The sequence below is a fragment of the Cherax quadricarinatus genome, chromosome 56 (assembly GCF_038502225.1).
Source record: "Cherax quadricarinatus isolate ZL_2023a chromosome 56, ASM3850222v1, whole genome shotgun sequence".
Lineage (NCBI taxonomy): Eukaryota > Metazoa > Arthropoda > Malacostraca > Decapoda > Parastacidae > Cherax > Cherax quadricarinatus.
The window spans coordinates 19,493,726-19,515,302 of NC_091347.1; the positions used below are offsets into that span (position 1 = coordinate 19,493,726).

The 21,577-nt window shown below is 41.9% G+C and overlaps 1 protein-coding gene across 1 annotated transcript in view; it reads left to right on the forward strand.

Annotated features, from left to right (window-relative positions):
* LOC128700729 (probable methyltransferase-like protein 24) overlaps positions 1-16,839 on the forward strand; it is a 44,796-nt gene extending 27,957 nt beyond the window's left edge. Inside the window, exons 4-8 of the mRNA XM_053794093.2 lie at positions 329-444; positions 11,787-11,948; positions 12,829-12,939; positions 13,329-13,509; positions 14,676-16,839. Coding sequence (XP_053650068.2) covers positions 329-444; positions 11,787-11,948; positions 12,829-12,939; positions 13,329-13,509; positions 14,676-14,860 — 755 coding nt within the window. The 3' untranslated portion in view covers positions 14,861-16,839. The remainder of the gene's footprint in view (positions 1-328; positions 445-11,786; positions 11,949-12,828; positions 12,940-13,328; positions 13,510-14,675) is intronic.
* Positions 16,840-21,577: the final 4,738 nt, after the last annotated feature.

Genomic DNA, 21,577 nt, shown 5'->3' on the forward strand with positions numbered 1-21,577 from the left:
CCTTCTTAGCCCTCTGAATAGTAGTAGTAGTAGTAGTAGTAGTGGTGGTAGTAATAATAATAACAATTAATAATAATAATTAATAATAATAATAATAATAATAATAATAATAATAATAATAATAATAATAATAATAATAGCAATAGTAGCAAGACTACAATAATAACGCTAGTGTGTTTGAGTTAGTGAGGGTGTTCACTCTGGGAGTGTTCACCTGTGAGAACAGTAGCATATTAGTTTATGTAATGTTTATTATCATATAATACAATATTTATGAGGTTAATCGACTAACGTTTACTAACACAGCATGTATGTGAATTCCGAGCAGGTGATATGGTGGCCTGGGCACGAGCAGCTGTTAACAGCTGCAATATAGAACCATTACCAAATATCACAGTTTTCTTCAAATATCTCAACCAGACGGAATACCCCTGCAAAAATTTGGTAAGGAAGCCAGATAAATGTTTTGCACTGGCAGGATTGTTAATCTTTGTGGTATTGATCAATAACAACACTGCGACTAGCCAAGGAGTCGAACCCATGCTGCTTTGGCCCGCCTCATGGTGGGCGAAAACACGTGACGCGCTAGTCCACGGGACCACAAAATCCTCTTGTGTGGTCTCGTAGACTAGAGCGTCATGTGTTTTCGCTCACCATGAGGCGGGCCAAAGCAGCATGGGTTTGACTCCTTGGCTAGTCGCACTGTTGTTATATACATATATATATATATATATATATATATATATATATATATATATATATATATATATATATATATATATATATATATATATATATATATACACACACAATTTACACCAGAGGTGGACCCCATCCTATAAGCTGAACAGATGAGTTTGACGTATCCGGCAAGGGATGTCCTCTGTCAATTAAGAAGAGTGAAGATCTGTTTTTATCATTCTGCGAGAATCACTCTGAACATAACGAAAAAAATGTATATCATTTATTTTAAGTAATATTAAATATATGGCACTTAAAGTCAGTACCTAACCAGCCGGGCTGTGGTTCGTACGTCAACTTACGTGCGGCCAGCAGTAACAGCCTGGTTGATCAGACCCTGATTCACGAGGCCTGGTCTCAAACCGGGCTACGGGGGCGTTGACCCCCGAAACCCTCTCCAGGTATATACAGCATAATTGAGCTAAAAAATATGTTAGTTTAAGTTAGGGTAGGTGAGGTTTCTAAATTAGGTTTGGTCCAAAAATAAAAATCTTTATATCATATATCATTGTTAATGAAAATAAATTGTCGGTCATTTTGTAAAAGAAATTTTTCGGGAAGAGTCTAATTTTTAAGGGAGCTCGGCCTATTGGCAAGTTCGCCTTATTAGGCACACACACACGCACACGCACACGCACACACACACACACACACACACACACACACACACACACGCACACACCCACGCACACACACACACACACACACACACACACGCACACACACACGCACACACACACGCACACACTCACACACACACGCACACACTCAGACACACGCACACACACTCATACACACACACACACTCATACACACACACACACACGCACACAGGAACTAGGACTCGACCCCTGCAACCACAAATAGGTGAGTACACACACACACACACACACACACACACACACACACACATGATGAGATTTCAGGAAGTATTTAGAGTGGAGGCTTACCTGGAGTTTACCTGGAGAGAGTTCCGGGGGTCAACGCCCCCGCGGCCCGGTCTGTGACCAGGCCTCCAGGTGGATCAGAGCCTGATCAACCAGGCTGTTGCTGCTGGCTGCACGCAAACCAACGTACGAGCCACAGCCCGGCTGGTCAGGAACCGACTTTAGGTGCTTGTCCAGTGCCAGCTTGAAGACTGCCAGGGGTCTGTTGTTAATCCCCCTTATGTATGCTGGGAGGCAGTTGAACAGTCTCGGGCCCCTGACACTTATTGTATGGTCTCTTAACGTGCTAGTGACACCCCTGCTTTTCATTGGGGGGATGTTGCATCGTCTGCCAAGTCTTTTGCTTTCGTAGTGAGTGATTTTCGTGTGCAAGTTCGGTACTAGTCCCTCTAGGATTTTCCAGGTGTATATAATCATGTATCTCTCCCTCCTGCGTTCCAGGGAATACAGGTTTAGGAACCTCAAGCGCTCCCAGTAATTGAGGTGTTTTATCTCCGTTATGCACGCCGTGAAAGTTCTCTGTACTTTTTCTAGGTCGGCAATTTCACCTGCCTTGAAAGGTGCTGTTAGTGTGCAGCAATATTCCAGCCTAGATAGAACAAGTGACCTGAAGAGTGTCATCATGGGCTTGGCCTCCCTAGTTTTGAAGGTTCTCATTATCCATCCTGTCATTTTTCTAGCAGATGCGATTGATACAATGTTATGGTCCTTGAAGGTGAGGTCCTCCTACATGATCACTCCCAGGTCTTTGACGATGGTGTTTCGCTCTATTTTGTGGCCAGAATTTGTTTTGTACTCTGATGAAGATTTAATTTCCTCGTGTTTACCATATCTGAGTAATTGAAATTTCTCATCGTTGAACTTCATATTGTTTTCTGCAGCCCACTGAAAGATTTGGTTGATGTCCGCCTGGAGCCTTGCAGTGTCTGCAATGGAAGACACTGTCATGCAGATTCGGGTGTCATCTGCAAAGGAAGACACGGTGCTGTGGCTGACATCCTTGTCTATGTCGGATATGAGGATGAGGAACAAGATGGGAGCGAGTACTGTGCCTTGTGGAACAGAGCTTTTCACCGTAGCTGCCTCGGACTTTACTCTGTTGACGACTACTCTCTGTGTTCTGTTAGTGAGGAAATTATAGATCCATCGACCGACTTTTCCTGTTATTCCTTTAGCACGCATTTTGTGCGCTATTACGCCATGGTCACACTTGTCGAAGGCTTTTGCAAAGTCTGTATATATTACATCTGCATTCTTTTTGTCTTCTAGTGCATTTAGGACCTTGTCGTAGTGATCCAATAGTTGAGACAGACAGGAGCGACCTGTTCTAAACCCATGTTGCCCTGGGTTGTGTAACTGATGGGTTTCTAGATGGGTGGTGATCTTGCTTCTTAGGACCCTTTCAAAGATTTTTATGATATGGGATGTTAGTGCTATTGGTCTAAGAACATAAGTACATAAGAAAGGAGGAACACTGCAGCAGGCCTGTTGGCCCATACTAGGCAGGTCCTTTACAATTCATCCCACTAACAAAACATTTGCCCAACCCAATTTTCAATGTTCTTTGCTGTTGCTTTACTGCCCCCTTTGTGGAGTGGGGCTATGTCTGTTGTTTTTAGCAACTGTGGGACGACCCCCGTGTCTATACTCCTCCATAGGATGGAAAAGGCTCGTGATAGGGGCTTCTTGCAGTTCTTGATGAACACGGAGTTCCATGAGTCTGGCCCTGGGGCAGAGTGCATGGGCATGTAATTTATCGCCTGTTCAAAGTCATTTGGCGTCAGGATAACATCAGATAGGCTTGTGTTAATCAAATTTTGTGGCTCTCTCATAAAAAATTCATTTTGATCTTCGACTCTCAGTCTGGTTAGCGGCTTGCTAAAAACTGAGTCATATTGGGACTTGAGTAGCTCACTCATTTCCTTGCTGTCATCTGTGTAGGACCCATCTTGTTTAAGTAAGGGCCCAATACTGGACGTTGTTCTCGACTTTGATTTGGCATAGGAGAAGAAATACTTTGGGTTTCTTTCGATTTCATTTATGGCTTTTAGTTCTTCCCGCGATTCCAGACTCCTATAAGATTCCTTTAGCTTAAGTTCGATGCTTGCTATTTCTCTGACCAGTGTCTCCGTACGCATTTCAGATATATTGACCTCTTTTAGCCGTTCTGTTATTCTTTTCCGTCACCTGTAAAGGGAGCGCCTGTCTCTTTCTATTTTACATCTACTCCTCCTTTTTCTTAGAGGAATAAGCCTTGTGCATACATCGAGTGCCACCAAGTTAATCTGTTCTAGGCATAAGTTGGGGTCTGTGTTGCTTAGTATATCTTCCCAGCTTATATCGGTTAGGACTTGGTTTACTTGGTCCCACTTTATGTTTTTGTTACTGAAGTTGAATTTGGTGAATGCTCCCTCGTGACTAGTCTCATTATGTCGGTCTGGGGCTCTGCGCATACATGTCTGAACCTCAATTATTTTGTGATCTGAGTATATTGTTTTTTATATGGTGACATTTCTTATCAGATCATCATTGTTAGTGAAGATGAGGTCTAGTGTATTCTCCAGTCTAGTAGGCTCTATTATTTGCTGGTTTAAATTGAATTTTGTGCAGAGATTTAAAAGCTCGTGTGAGTGTGAGTTTTCATCAGAGCTGCCTCCTGGTGTTATTACTGCAACAATATTATTTGCTATATTCCTACATTTTAGGTGCCTTAAGTTGAAATCCTCCAGGAGCAAGATGTTGGGTGCAGGAGCTGGAAGATTTTCCAGACAGTGGTCAATTTTTAACAGCTGTTCCTGGAATTGCTGGGATGTTGCATCCGGAGGCTTGTAGACTACCACAATGACTAGGTTTTGGTTCTCGACCTTTACTGCTAAAACTTCCACTACATCATTTGAGGCATTAAGCAGTTCTGTGCAAACAAGTGACTCTGCAATGTACAGGCCAACCCCCCCCTTTTGCCTGTTCACTCTGTCACATCTGTATAGGTTGTAACCTGGGATCCATATTTCGTTGTCCAAGTGATCCTTTATGTGGGTCTCAGTGAAAGCCGTGAACATTGCCTTTGCCTCTGCAAGCAGTCCACGGATGAAAGGTATTTTGTTGTTTGTTGCTGGCTTTAGACCCTGTATATTTGCAAAGAATGTCATCGGACTGGTGGTATTGTTGGTACTGGGGGGATATTTTTTTTCCGGCATTAGTATCTGTATCTGTTGGTTTGGAGTGGAGGCCATCGACTGTTTACCTAGAGTTTACCTGGAGAGAGTTCCGGGGGTCAACGCCCCCGCGGCCCGGTCTGTGACCAGGCCTCCTCCTGGATGTTTTGTATCTTTTTGTCCCCTTTAGATGGTGTGCCTGGCAATTTAAGTTATAGCACAGTCTTTCCTGTACTGAAGAGGTACACAGTTCAGGGTGAAAAAGCTTACAGGAAGGGAGTTTGCATTTTCCTGTTGTCATATGGGCACGGCATTTTCTAGGGTGGTCATAGTTGCACGTCCCGTCTGTTTTTCCAGATTTCCCATGTCTGCAGATACCAAGTGCACAGTATGTGCACAGGCTTGGTTTCCGTTTGCCTTGGGTTTCTGTGACTGTATTCCCTGTTGGTGCATGTTTCCCTGTCTTATTCCTATCCTCCCTAGCACCAACAATGGAGCTCCCACCAGTTGTTTTTGGTAATATATCCTCACTATTGCTAGTGGAGTCCTCTTGTTTTCTATTTCCTGTGGTATTTCTAGTTTGCAATATTGGTTTTATCTTATCTTTGACTACACTTGTTTCCCCACTACGGCTCCTGTCCCCTATGAGGTCATTTATATGTATTCCTTCCTGCGTATAATTCCCGACTACCTGGACAAAATCTCCAGCTTCACCATTACTGTCTCCCAGGACAGCACCTCCAGCTTCACCATTACTGTCTCCCAGGACAGCACCTCCAGCTTCACCATTACTGTCTCCCAGGACAGCACCTCTAGCTTCACCATTACTGTCTCCCAGGACAGCACCTCCAGCTTCACCATTACTGTCTCCCAGGACAGCACCTCCAGCTTCACCATTACTGTGTCCCAGGACAGCACCTCTAGTTTCACCATTACTGTCTCCCAGGACAGAGATTTTAGATTTTGCCACCGAAGTGGCTAGTTTATTGTGCACCCCATATCCATCCTGTGGACGGTAGCGCGAGAGCATATGGATACACAAAAGGCCTAGGAACTAGGCCCCAAAGGGTTAACAGGAATACATATGGATTTATATCTACATATCTATAGTTCACTTATCTGTTACAAGCAAATTTAGGAAATTTGCTTAGTATATCTGGTATCTTATTTTCATTAATAAGATATCTTGACATGTCACATAGGTTATTATACTGTCTGTCTCTGTATTCCTCAATGAGTGGACAATTAAGCACATAGTGTTCAAGAGAGTGACCATATGCCTGATCACATAATTTACATTTAGTTTGATCATCATCTGTGTGTCTCCCAAACTGCCAGAAGTACTTGTAACCAAGCCTAAGCCTGGCCACTACAACATCAGTCAGTCTGTTCACATTGCAAGTTGCTCCATAAACATACTTATCTACGTTCATGTTATCATAGTGGGTTATAGATCTACTCAGGCTTCTAACTGCATTCCTATAACAATCATTTTCATTATTTACTTCTCTCCTAATATTATTCCTAATGCTAGACACAGTTATACCAAAGTTATATTCTACATTCTCCTTCTCGATACTCTTCTTGGCTAACATATCAACTTTATCATGAAGGAGTAATCCAATGTGTGATGGGATCCATAGCAATTGTACATTAATTCCTTTGTCCCTAATTTTTGAGTATCTATACCTGGCTTCCCCAATGAGCATGTTGTTGGAGTCATTATATGAGCCAAGAGCCTTCAATGATGACATAGAATCAGTAATGATGATAGAGTCAAGCTCAGTGTCATAGGTTAGCTTCAGCGCCATTAGGATTGCAAACAATTCAGTTTGCAGTGTAGACGCCCAGTTGTTAATTCTTATGCCTAACTCAACAAATTTATTATCGTTCTTAACTAGGGAGGTGGCAACAAGAGCAGATGCAGCCCTGCCAGAAGACTCCTATTTAGATCCATCAGTGTATATAACTTGTGATAACTTGTTACTACCAGCTAGGTGAGAAATTTCTTCTTGAGCAGTTGCTCTAACAAGAGATTTAAGGAAGGGATTACTAGCAATGAGCTTCTTGGGAGGGACTTGTAGGTATGTGATATTAAATGAACACATCTTCCATGGAGGGGTGAAATGCTCTTGTTGCCTACAGTGATACAGTTCATGCAGGTTATAAAACTTAATGCAATTGCACGTTTTCACAATCCATTTAGATCTGTGTGTATTTACCTCTAGACACTTGGTAAGATTCACTGTGACAGTGTCTGGTTCGTTTCTCAACATTCTAATACCGAGTACAGTGTTAATTTCAACAATCCTATCACTGATACTAGAAATACCAAGCTCCTTCCTCATGTTAAGAACTTTTGTAGATCTGGGACAGCCAAGAATAATCCTGAGAGCTTCATTTTGCATTAACTCCAAGGGTCGGAGAGAACTTTCTCTAGCTAATATCAACATGGGAGCAGCATAATCAATTAAGGACCTAACATAAGCTATGTACATCATTCTCACGATTCTCACATTTGCACCATAGTTGGGATTGTAGCCAGCAACAGCTTTGAGAGCATTTAGCCTAGCTTTACATTTCTTGTTTAGTTGTGGTATAGTGGATTTGTTAAAGGGTACATCTACACCAAGATATCTGTAAGTTTTAACGTAGCTAATGATTTCACCCTGCAAATAGATGGGTGGGGGATGTCGTTTGCTTGTTAATATCTTAGTTTTAGAGGAAGATATTATGAGGCCTAGTCGATTACAAATTGCTTGAACTTCATTAAGAATGGTATTCATCTTCTTATGCCCTGTTGTATGGATCATGATATCATCAGCATAGCTTATAGCTATATGTTTAGGTGAGGCAGGTAGAGCATTTAGGAGAGCATTAATCAGAATATTAAATAGCATGGGACTAAGAACTCCTCCCTGCGGTGTACCTAAAGACATTTCTTTAGAATCACTTCTGAAGCCTTGGTAAAGGACAGAGGATACTCCCAGGACAGCACCTCCAGCTTCACCATTACTGTCTCCCAGGACAGCACCTCCAGCTTCACCATTACTGTCTCCCAGGACAGCACCTCCAGCTTCACCATCAGCACTATCAGCCCCACATTTACTGACTACCAGGACATCACCTCCAGCTTTACAGTTTCTGACTACATGGCCAGTATCAAGGGCAGTACCATTCAGCCCAGACTTTTTATGTTCCCATCTGTTGTAGAAAGCTTCCAGGTTGTCTATGAAAGCAGCTTTGATGTTATCCTCTTTTAATACCCTTGTGATTTTAGTCCACAGATTTATCTCATTTGGGCATACCCAAAAACACTTCCCAGTTTTAATACTGCTTGTAGCTAGTTCTTGGATATCTGCACAAGGGGCGTGACACCAATTTCCACAAAAATGACAATTTATCCATGTGGAAGCCCGTTTGTTTGATTGACTGCAGACTACACAGAGCTTCATAATGATTTGAATGGTTGATTTACTGTAATTCTACTAGCAACTTCTTGAATACTCTATTAATAACCTCCTTAAATGAAGCTCTAGCTATTTGTATTTCTATTTCTAACTGTACTTGTATATTGGACAGCTTACCGTGTACGTTCCTATTTATATTTATTGTTTGTGTTTGATAAGGGTGCCTACAACCCCATCCGTTTACAGTCTGCTTTATTGTCCAACGAATCTGTTTGAAACCGGTCAAGGGTTCGGACCAGTCAAGGGTTCGGACCAGTCGAGGGTTCGGACCAGTCGAGGGTTCGGAACCAGTCTGATCTGATCAGTGGGTCACTTATTTAAAACATACTGGTCGGTGATTTGGGCTAACACATGAAGGATCTACTTGAAATTATCTACCCGAGTAATATGTGATTTGATTGATACAAAAGTATAATTTGCGTGTTGAAGAACCGGTGATTGCTGGCAGCTCCTACAGTGACGAACGGTCGAGCCTCAACCCTTGTTTATCAATCGCTGTATCTAGCTTTTCTAGGTTTTTTTCGTCTCCACCACAATAAATGCTATATTATCACTATAGTTGACTGGTGGAAATTTTGGAGGAAGGACGCTTTTTCTGTAGTAATAATTGCTTCTCGTTGTGTATATTGTGACCGCTGGTAACTACAGGTTATATGAGATTCACAGTATACGTCTGGTATTTCAAGAAGAAGGAAACTAATGAAAGTCACTCCACTCCACTAAGTACCATTATAATACTGGTTAGTTGCTACTACAACACTGTATCCTGCTATTCACTAGTATCACTAGATTTTATGCGAGTACACTAGCAGGTCAGGAAGATTATTAAAACAGCTGACCTCTGTGGTAAGTTTCTGGCGACTTCTGGCACCTGCCTATATAGGCTTATCACTTCATTTACAGATTCACCTGTTTTCAAATGTCACTTTAGCCTTTATCATCTATATACTAGGGAGCCACTGTAGTATACACTATACACTGTGTATACACAATGTTGTCAGGGAGACTTTCTTTCCTCTGACAAAGAAAAGTTCTATTATTATTATTTTACACATGGAACACAGGCCTATGATTCCCCTCTGGCAGTAAACTCTGCTAGGTAGTGCACACTAATTCTCCTTTTTTGACTCAGTATATAATGTTTTCCGCCCAAGATTGGTTCCAGGTGCTAGAGGGATGTATCATGTAGGATTGATGGCACAAATTAAAGTTCTAGCACGTAAGAGCGACCGTGAAAACACGAGAAAACCCGGAGCACAACGAGGCACGCTGACACGCTGACACAGCTAACAAGAGCTGTGTGCCACTATGTGTGCCACTAACCAAAATCTTCAACACTTCCCTTGAAACTGGGCAACTACCTGAAGTATGGAAGAAGGCAAATGTAGTCCCCATCTTTAAGAAGGGAGACAGAAATAAAGCACTAAATTATAGACCAGTGTCAATGACATGTATAGTACGCAAAGTCTTGGGAAAGATTATCAGGAGGAGAGTGGTGGAGCACCTGGAGCAGAACAAGATTATAAACAACAACCAGCACGGATTCATGGAAGGCAAATCCTGTGTCACAAACCTACTAGAGTTTTATGACAAGGTAACTGAAGTAAGAAATGAGAGGGAGGGGTGGGTTGATTGCATTTTCTTGGACTGCAAGAAGGCCTTCGACACAGTTCCTCACAAGAGATTAGTACGGAAGCTAGAGGAACAGGCACGTATAACAGGAAGGGCACTGCAATGGATCAGAGAATACCTAACAGGGAGGCAACAGCGAGTCATGGTCCGTGATGAGGCATCACAGTGGGCGCCAGTGACGAGCGGGGTCCCACAGGGGTCAGTCCTGGGACCAGTGCTATTCTTGGTATATGTGAACGACATGACGGAAGGGATAGACTCAGAAGTGTCCCCATTTGCAGATGACGTGAAGTTAATGAGGAGAATTAAATCAGACGCAGACCAGACAGGTCTACAAAGAGACCTGGACAGGCTGGATGTGTGGTCCAAAAACTGGCTCCTAGAATTTAACCCCGCCAAATGCAAAGTCATGAAGATCGGAGGAGGGCAAAAAGACCGCAGACAGAGTATAGGCTAGGTGGCCAAAGGCTGCAAACCTCACTCAAGGAGAAAGACCTAGGAGTGAGTATAATACCGAGTACATCGCCAGAAGCGCACATTAACCAGATAACTGCTGCGGCATATGGGCGCTTGGCAAACCTGAGAATAGCATTCCAGTACCTCAGTAAGGAATCGTTCAAGACTTTATACACTGTAAGTCAGGCCCATACCGGAGTACGCAGCACCAGTTTGGAACCCACACCTGGTCAAACACGTCAAGAAATTAGAGAAAGTGCAAAGGTTTGCAACAAGGCTGGTTCCAGAGCTAAGGGGAATGTCCTATGAAGAAAGGTTAAGGGAAATCAGTCTGACAACACTGGAGGACAGGAGGGTCAGGGGAGACATGATAATGACATACAAAATACTGCGTGGAATAGACAAGGTGGACAGAGACAGGATGTTCCAGAGATGGGACACAGAAACAAGGGGTCACAATTGGAAGCTGAAGACTCAGATGAGTCAAAGGGATGTTAGGAAGTATTTCTTCAGTCATAGAGTAGTTAGGAAGTGGAATAGTCTGGCAAGCGATGTAGTGGAGGCAGGAACTATACATAGTTTTAAGACGAGGTATGATAAAGCTCATGGAGCAGGGGGAGAGAGGACCTAGTAGCGGTCGGTGAAGAGATGGGGCCAGGAGCTGAGTCTCGACCCCTGCAACCACAATTAGGTTTACCTGGAGTTTACCTGGAGAGAGTTCCGGGGGTCAACGCCCCCGCGGCCCGGTCTGTGACCAGGCCTCCTGGTGGATCAGAGCCTGATCAACCAGGCTGTTGCTGCTGGCTGCAGGTGAGTACAATTAGGTGAGTACACATACACAAGGTGCACCAGCAAGTGCTAGACACAACCGAGGAGAAGGTGAACTAGATAACTCGAAGATGGTGGGCCCAGATAACATCTCTCCTTTCGTCCTGAGAGAGGGAGCAGATGCACTGTGTGTACCACTAACAACAATCTTCAGTAAATCTGTCGAAACAGGGCAACTGCCCAAAGTGTGAAAGACAGAAAACGTAGTCCCAATATTTAAGGAAGGAGACAGACAGGCGGCACTAAACTATAGGCCAGTGTCACTGAAATGTAAAGTATGTTATGTTGAAGATTACCCAAAGATGCAACCCACACCATTCGACTAACACAAATACCCATTTTTACTGATATGTGAACATAGACAACCAGTGTAAGGAAACACGCCCAATGTTTTCACCCTTTGCCGGGAATCGAACCCGGACCCTCACTGTGTGAAGCAAGAGCTTTTCCCACCAAGCCCGGGCCTAATGGCTAATAGACTGGATGTATGGTATCTTGCATTTACTGTATCCCCCATATATTGTATCTTCCCAATATGGTATGTTGTACTGTTGCAGACTAAGTTCGGTGGTGCGATTTTTCCTAAATTTGTGGACGGTGACAAGTGGGCGTGTCTGGACTCGCCAGTGGCTCCCCCTCCCTCAAACTGCCTAGTGTACTCCTTTGGTATCAACTTCGAGTGGTCGTTCGATGACGCTATGGCATCCTACGGCTGTGAGGTGGGTGTAGGAATCTTAGTATAGGTCTAGAAATTCAAAATAAAGATATAGTTCGCTTAAGTTGCTCAATATTGGCTATTATAAATAACTCATAACCGCATATTAGCTACACTAATACTTTTGTGACTGAATTTTTATATGTATAAACGACTCTCGCCAGTTGTTACTAGATCATTAATTTTAAATAGTTTATTATTACCACTGTAACTTGCTTAGCCATCACAACTTTGGGGTCCGGTCCCGGGACCTTTTATTGTCCCTCTGTAATATATTGACTACCTCCAGCATTATGAATATGTGCTGCATGATATAGCTATTATACTAAATTAGCTTTTGATGACTCAAGAAATCGTAATGACACGATTGCAAACAAACCATACCCCCGGCCGGGATTGAACCCGAGGTCAGGAGGGCTGGAGTTTTGAGACTCTATGACCGCGGGTTCTAGCCCGGCAGGGGGTATGGTTAACTTTTGATGATAAAAGGCTTCTAGTGATGGTGAAGAATCCCGGTGGAAACAAGTCACTTTGACTTTTTTGGATTATCGTAGGTTCTCTACACATATGCTCCTATGAATGATAATCTATGTAACTGTATTTGTGTATACCTGAAAAAACTTACTTTAGCAGGAAAACACTTTTAAGTGTGGGTCATTGGTTACTGGTATTTGACACAGTTTACCATATTTTCTTTCTAAAGAAAACAAGTTTGGCGTTCCTTCCATAAAAAATGAGAAATGTTACTAAAGCACCAATAACTATTTTAAATTTGATGATGAATTTTTCATCAGGTTAAGTAAGTATATTCAGGTATACACAATTACATAGAATATCTTACATAGCAGCACAGGTTGCTATTATAATTCATGATTCACTTGCAGGTATACTCGTTCGATCCCACCATGGATATGAAAGAACACAAGCGGTCTCCTAACATTACCTTCTTGAAGCTCGGTATTGGCAACTCTGCGAGGAATTTTAGCAGAGGCAAGGTGAGTATGTACTTTCTTAGTAACCTGTGTACTCTTCGTAACTTGGTGAGTGTGCATCACACACACCAAGCAGTACGTAGTAGCCAGTAACTACACAATCACTACTCTTCTCTCATATGAGTGTGAGATAGCTCTGTATGACCCCCAGGGGTTTAACGTACATTTTTTTAATATGTTATTGTCTTATGAGTGCGAAAGAAAGAAGCCTGTTCATATTTTTTCAGTGTGTTATTTAACTAAAGTGAAAACTTTGAGTTTTCTAAATATTTTTGCAATTTTTTAAGCATTTTCAGAGAGGAAATGTTTTTATTCACAACTGAAAGTTCACCTAACCAGCCATCATCCAGTATTTTTTTTTTTTAATAAAATTTGACTTTGCCTTTGTGTAGGTGGACACATTAGGTGGGATCATTAAGAAACTGGGTCACGTGGGGCGGAGGATTGACTACCTGAAGCTGGACATTGAAGGGATGGAAGTGGAGACTCTGGAGGAAGTGTTCAAGAACCAGCCAGAGCTGCTCACTAACGTCACCCACCTGGGCGTCGAGATTCACCCTGGCAAATATAATGGTCAGTAGTCCCAAGTTACCTCTTAAATTATTCATCTACTATTATTATTATTACTACTACCAATATACTTACTACTGTCATGTTTGTGACCAGATCTACATGGAGTTCATTACCTTTGTAACTTGCTCAACTATCAAAACATTGGAGTCCAGTCCCTGGACCCATTATGTACCTCTGTAATCTTTTGACTGCCAGTCACACCATGGGTATGGGGTGCTTAATAAAGATATTAAACTCTATTATAATTACTGCTTCTTCTATTATTGCTACTTTTACTACTACTAATAAGAATCTAACCAAGATAACTCGCGACAATATTTAATTAGAGTATTAAAATTTAATAAAGTTATATTATTATAATCAAGGGGAAGCTCTAAACCCGTAGGATTATACAGTGCCTGTGTGTGTGTGAGGGGGGGGGAATGTGGAAGGTATTCAGGTTTAATTCAGGGAACTGGAGCATAGTTCCAATTCCCTAGATCAAGAGCCCCTCACCAACGTCAAGGAATCGTCCTTGAGGGGAAAGAGAGTTATAAACGAGCGGTACAACCTGCCAAGTAACGTCACTGAAGCGAGCACTTTAGATAGCTTTTAAGAGAAGTTATGAAAATGGACAGGGACTCGAACTGTGGGTCTGGCACAGTGTAGGCCCAACGTTGTACCACTTAGCCACGAAACTTAATCATTTGTTATGACTAATCTTGAGTTTAGGCTATAAAAATATGAGAAGAGCGTGGCCAGTGCCTGTCTAGAGTGGACTATCCTTTAAAGCGAGTACATTGATGCTAGTGGAAGGCTCTTGAACCATAGCTCTCAAGCTCTTCTTTCCTTCCCTGGAACAAATATAATTACCTCCACAGGCTCTGTATGATCTGAACGGGTTCAGCATTTACTCATAATTATAATTATTATAAAATCATAGGCCAGTTTTATTATTATATCCATAGCGAAGCGCTAAACTTGTAGGTCATATACAGTACCTGGGGAATGGGAAATATGTGTTCATTAAATGAAGGCTGAAATACAAGAACTAGGTGTATTATTACCGTCAAACTGGATAGACGCATGAAAGCAAATCTTCACCCTTAGTGGGCGAAACATACCTATGTTTATTGCCAGAGTTAATCAGACCTATTGCAGTGCTTATGTTTTTGTATCCCCAACAGGCGCGAATACTACACAGCCGACCAACATCTTCAACAGACTGTGGAAGACTTTCCAGTACCTAGGCTGCCTAGAATTTCAGCTTCTGTATTGGGCCTACAACCCTTACCCTTCTTACTCCATGTGGAAGGGTATCAAGCAATCCTGTTGCTACGAAATAGTCTGGGTCAGGCCACCACCTCGTTAGATAGCCGTTTGCATTTAGAAGCTCCGTGAGAAGTGTTCAGGTGTGATTAGACTTATTTGTTTGTTTCTTAGATGTGAATAGTTGGAAGTTGTTTGTAAAGTGTTCTTGTTAGTCATAGATGTGTTTGTTAGAAGTAGTTAGATGACTGTGTTTGTTAGACGTGATTAGATAGCTGTTTTTGTTAGACATGATTTGTGAACAGTGATATACAGAGAACTCTGTTTCAAGAAATATTACCATTACCTATACATGAGAAATATTACGAGTCTTACCTGTGGGATCCCACTCGTTACGTGTACCCATCCTGATACATCCTCCCTGAATATTGCTGTCTTCCTAAGCTCATGTATTCTGTGTTCCAATATAGTGCCTTATCCGCTATCCCTGCCTACTCTTCCAGTTTGTGGACCAGTCTCTGATGTGGTACATTATCAAATACCTTCTTACAGTCCTGGAATAATTTCTCTGCACATTTTTCTTTCCTGCTTTCTGTTACCTTATCGTAGCACTCCAGTTGAGTCATCGACCTTGATTGCCTGTTATTGCCCAGGCACTGTACAACCTCTACGGGTTTATTGCTTCCTTATAAATATAATATAATATTAGTAAAAATCAAGTAGATTCGTGACAGAAACTTTATTTTCTAAACCCATTTTGGATGTCATTGAGGAATCCATTTTCTCCATTTTCTCACCATTTTCCTGACTATATTCATCCTTGTGTTAGATAATATGAATACCATAAATAAGGTCTGTCCTCGTTGTTTTTCCCCATTTCCAGCGATTTGTAGATTTTTGCTAGGTATTCACACAGTGCTTCTGCTTCTACTTTCAGAGCCCAAAATGATGAACGCTAAGGTTCACTTACTTTAATAAATCCAATTCGATGAATAGCTTCTAAAATTCTACCCATGTTCACGTGACTGTTCAGTGTACATTGGTCCCCCTCATCTCTTCATTTCTGATGTTATCCTTGATTCTACAGGGATACCCCCCCCCCGCCTCATATTGATCATTTGTTCAGGTCCTCACGGACCTTATCATTTACTCTATACTCTTATTCCTTCATTAACCTCAGGGGTGCATGGGAGTACGTGGGCGTACACGGCAGTACATGTGAAAGGCACATAAAGCTTTAGAGTTTATATCGAGGCTATCTGCTGAGAATGATTAATTAAAGCCTAATTTTACCAACTGTTAGTCACCAAATATTATTGCTACTACTACTACTACTACTACTATGCCCCAGGGAAAATATCCATAATCAGCCCATCTTGGGTAGGTTGTGGCTACTGGCAACACCTGAAATTTTATCTAAGATCCCAATATTGGTAAAGTGTATGTCCAACAGGTTCTTAAAGGACCGTCTTGTTATTCCATTTACAACTTCACTATGAAGTCTGGTCATGTTTCATAACCTTACCAAGACACTGCCAGAATTGGCATTGCACCTCCTGCCTCGGAGTTTTACAGAATCACGTTGAATTACTTTGAATTACTTTGCACTCTCCTTTGTTTGATTTTTTAAGTAGGTTAAAGGTATGAAGGAGTTTTTGTAGACTCCGATTGGAGAAGAGATTGATTGCTTTGATTTTTCTTAGTCTCTTATTCAATGTAGATACGATTATTATTATTAAACCTGTAACATCTCCATGATATCTTTGTCTTTTATGTAATATAGAGACCCATACTGGACATATAAGTGATGTCTGACAAGTGCCTTATAGTATAATCATTGTTACTAATGTTTTATACTCGAAATTTCTAGTTCTGAAACCTAATCTTATGTCAGCTTTGATACCAGTAACTAGACATTATCTTTTACTTAATGTCGGTATTAATGACTATTTGCTTCGGCTAGTCGAGATGTATGATTCTGTTTTCAGTACTGAAAGTCATTTTCCATATTTCCAATCATTGCTTTGCAAATTTTTATATATATTTAATATATTTAGTCCCACTTCGTGTATGTAAAAATGTGCGAAAGATTTGGCCAGGGATTTATCTCAGGAACCCAGACATTTCTCCATTCTGTACCACATGTTGTTTCTTAATGGTGGGCTCCTCGCTTGCTCATTACACTATAATTTGTTCATGATTATAGCCATGTATAAACGTTAGTAACCATTCTTACAGAATTCATTACCTTTGTAACTTGTGAGCTCATTACCTTTGTACCTAGTTCAGCTATCAAAACTTTGGGGGCCCAGTCCCTGGACCCATTACGTACCTCTGTAATCTGTAAATACCTTTGTAACTTGTCATGATTGTGACCAGACCTACCTGGAGTTCATTACCTTTGTAAATTGTGAGTTCATTACCTTTGTAAATTGTGAGTTCGTTACTTGTGTAACTTGCTCAGCTGTCAAAACTTTGGAGTCCAGTCCCTGGACCAATTATGTACCTCTGTAATCTTTTGACTACCGCCCACAGGATGGGTATGGGGTGCATAGTAAACATATTAAACTAAACTAAAACTCGCTGATTCAGGCAGGAAGTTGTCACCTATACCATATACCTTTACTGGAGGTAGCAATCTTCACGGTAGTATTCCTACAAGTCTAGGAATACTACATCTGTTGGGACTCTTGTCCCAATCTTTTATACACTGTATACCCGGAGAAGAATTCTAGTCAGTTTGTTACAAAAGAACGTTTGTTATATCCTTGTTGATTTCTGTCACAGTGATGACCTGGCAGGGATGCCTTTATGTTGGTAAAGGAATCTGAATTTAACGAATTGGAGCTACTATCCCATTCTTTCGATCAAACCTAATTACCTTCTATTCCCAAGGAGATGTATGACTTTCGTAGGTTTAGTGCTTTTCCAAAGACTATATTAGTAATAATATTTCCTCTGGCAAGTATTGTCACTGTTACAGCAGCCCTCTGTGACAGCAATATCTATAAGAAGCACGTGTGATTGTGAACATCACTGAAAAAATATCTTGCTAATGCCTCATAAAGTCCAAGTAAAATATTAAATAAATGAACAAAAAAGGTCGTGTTTGATTACCTTAATATTTTAAACAACAGGACTCGAACCTGCACACTAATAATAATCTTTATTTCTACAAGTACATGTACAAGGTAGAGAGGCCTAACTGATATCAATAACATACTACTATACAGAAAGCCCCCTTGTTATGCAGAGCATTTCGGGCAAATTAGGTCAATTTTGTTCCCAGGATGCGACCCACACCAGTCTACTAACACCCAGATACCTATTTTACTGATAGGGGAACAGAGACTGCAGGTACCTTAATGAAACATGTCCTAATGTTTCCATCAGTACCGGGGATCGAACCACTGACTTCAGTGTGTGAGTTGAGTACGCTGACAGTCGAGCTATGGGACACATTACTTGTACCACAGCCAAACCCGAGATAAGGATAAGTACCAAATAAACACTAGGCGTTGATTCCCATACCCCGGATCACCAGGCTTGTACTACACTTTTCTCGCCCTGTCGTGTGCATTGCATTGTCTGAACGGTAAATATTCGGACCTCACCCTATATCTACTGGCGGTTAACATCAACAGCCTAGTTGACCAAGTAATAAACCAGGAAGCCTGACCTCAGGTCAAATAGCCTGGGAAGACTCACTGATACCTGACAGGTCTGTAGCATATATATTTTTAACACCAAAACATAAAATTTAGGCTTGAATGTATACCTTCACTCTACTAGCTACTTTTCAGGTTAAATAGCAACTTAGTCTATTATGACAGCAGCTCAAACCAGGCAATAACATACTAAATTCTGTATATCAGAAAAATGCTCTAAATATATTAATTCACTCTACTAGTATTCCTTTACGTGAGTTGCTTCTCTCCTGACCGTAATGCAACTGCTTAAAATATTTTTTTTGTGTGTATAGAAACAGAGTAATCCCGGTATTGAGAAACTGTGAAGACGTGACTAATGAAGTGATCCTCGGCTCACAACTGAGGGACCAAGGCTTGATCACGGAACAGATAGAAATCTTGGACGTGTTTCTTTACAGCTGTTGCCTCTATTCGCCTAGCAATCAGTAAGTACCTGGGTCATGCCACCCACCCTGTGGGTGGCATCCCGGGGAGGGTGTCAGTATACTTTATATAGAGCTTGGCTTTGAAATGAGCAGAAATAAGATAATAGTTCATAGCCCGTAAATTTAACTCTCCAAAAACATGCACTGGCGCCGTGGTCTATGTCGGGTCACCGCATGGAGAAGACCTGGGTAGGGACCTGTCCTGGCGTACCTACCTACCTATACCTACCGTACTCTAGTCTAATTATGTCTGTTTGCCATTATAATATAGCTTGATTAGGTCTGGCTCCTTGGTAGTGTAGCTTCGTTAGGTACTTATAGATAGTTCTGGGATCATTGTCACGTCATATCTGTCGCTCAACTTATACAGCTGTTTATACCTATTTATAACTGACCCTAAAAGATAGTGCCATTATTATTACCCTCCTTCACCCTCTCCTCCTCGAAGCACCACCTTTAACCCACCTCTCTCCACCACACCCACTTTTACCCAACCCACTTCTCCCTCGCCTCTTAAGATAAAAACAATATATCTTTCAGTGTGCACTAAGTACTCCTTTAAGATATAAGTTGCGACTAGTATTTGGAGCAATATGAATGAGTGTATTAGTTTCAAGGTCATTCAGGTCACAGTTTACATAAACATTAGTATCAGAACACCAAAATCAGACACTAAAATCAAATACTAATATCAGACACTACTATCAGGGTCCAAGGGTATCTGATCTTAGGGAACAAAGTGGTACCGGTGATCAAAGTCCCCATATTTATTGAGTTTATCTTCTTAACTGTGATCAGCAGCACTAAAACGGATGATGGCGTTAACCAGAGTAGATATTCGGATATAATCGTACACCAGTAGTCCGTAATTTCTCTAGGGTTACATTATATGCCCACCAGGGGGTTAAGCAAGATTACGGGGATCCTGGATACTGGGAATCCTGATGACTTCATGAGTTGTGTTGTCGAGTGACTAGTTTGGTTGGGTCATTGATTCCTGAAGTCACTTGATAAGCCCCTGGCTGCCTTCAAGAGAGAGCTGGACAGATACCTAAAGTCGGTGCCGGATCAGCCGGGCTGTGGCTCGTACGTCGGACTGCGTGCGGCCAGCAGTAACAGCCTAGTTGATCAGGCCCTGATCCATCGGGAGGCCTGGTCGTGGACCGGGCCGCGGGGGCGTTGATCCCCGGAATAACCTCCAGGTAACCTCCAGGTAACTTCTTGGATTCCTCGTCGTGGCGATTCTCTGGCATTTGTTGTTTTCTAGTAATTTGTAGGAATTTTGTTCGTGCTTTATCTATATATTTTCTGTTTTATGTAGTGAGAAGATTCCGCTTCCCAAAATGTTTTCACTGGCGAAGGTGATTTTAATGGTAGCAGCTTCATGCTTGAAGATGGAAAAGAAAATGCTGTATTGTTTCTGAAATTATTGTAATGAGTGACCGCTCGTTAATATTTTTGTTCTGCACATGTAGCTCAGTGTACCGAGCTTAGTCTGACCAGTTCTCTAGTTTTATAAGCCTTGTCTACATCTACACTTGAAACTGTTTGTGATGATAATTTTCAAAGTATCTTCACGTACTGTATGTGGAGTTGATAGTGGTGTGAATGTTGTATTGTGCACCATTACCTTGGTTACCTCATTAACTCTTTCCGCAGTGTGCGGGTACCCACTTATAATTTACATCCTTGGAAGTAGTGTTGGTGTAGGAGAGTGAAGCAGCGATGTACAAGTTCCTTGTAGGTGTTAGTGTAGTATGAAAAACCTTGGATGACATTTTGATTTAGAAGCTATAAATTACTATAATTGCCAACCTGCAGTGTATTAATTTATATAAGAGGCTTATAAATCCCATAATACTGGAGTTTACCTGGAGTTTACCTGGAGAGAGTTTCGGGGGTCAACGCCCCCGCGGCCCGGTCTGTGACCAGGCCTCCTGGTGGATCAGCGCCTGATCAACCAGGCTGTTGCTGCTGGCTGCACGCAAACCAACGTACGAGCCACAGCCCGGCTGATCAGGAACTGTCTTTAGGTGCTTGTCCAGTGCCAGCTTGAAGACTGCCAGGGGTCTGTTGGTAATCCCCCTTATGTGTGCTGGGAGGCAGTTGAACAGTCTCGGGCCCCTGACACTTATTGTATGGTCTCTTAACGTGCTAGTGACACCCCTGCTTTTCATTGGGGGGATGGTGCATCGTCTGCCAAGTCTTTTGCTTTCGTAGTGAGTGATTTTCGTGTGCAAGTTTGGTACTAGTCCCTCTAGGATTTTCCAGGTGTATATAATCATGTATCTCTCCCTCCTGCGTTCCAGGGAATACAGGTTTAGAAACCTCAAGCGCTCCCAGTAATTGAGGTGTTTTATCTCCGTTATGCGCGCCGTGAAAGTTCTCTGTACATTTTCTAGGTCGGCAATTTCACCTGCCTTGAAAGGTGCTGTTAGAGTGCAGCAATATTCCAGCCTAGATAGAACAAGTGACCTGAAGAGTGTCATCATGGGCTTGGCCTCCCTAGTTTTGAAGGTTCTCATTATCCATCCTGTCATTTTTCTAGCAGACGCGATTGATACAATGTTATGGTCCTTGAAGGTGAGATCCTCCGACATAATCACTCCTAGGTCTTTGACGTTGGTGTTTCGCTCTATTTTGTGGCCAGAATTTGTTTTGTACTCTGATGAAGATTTAATTTCC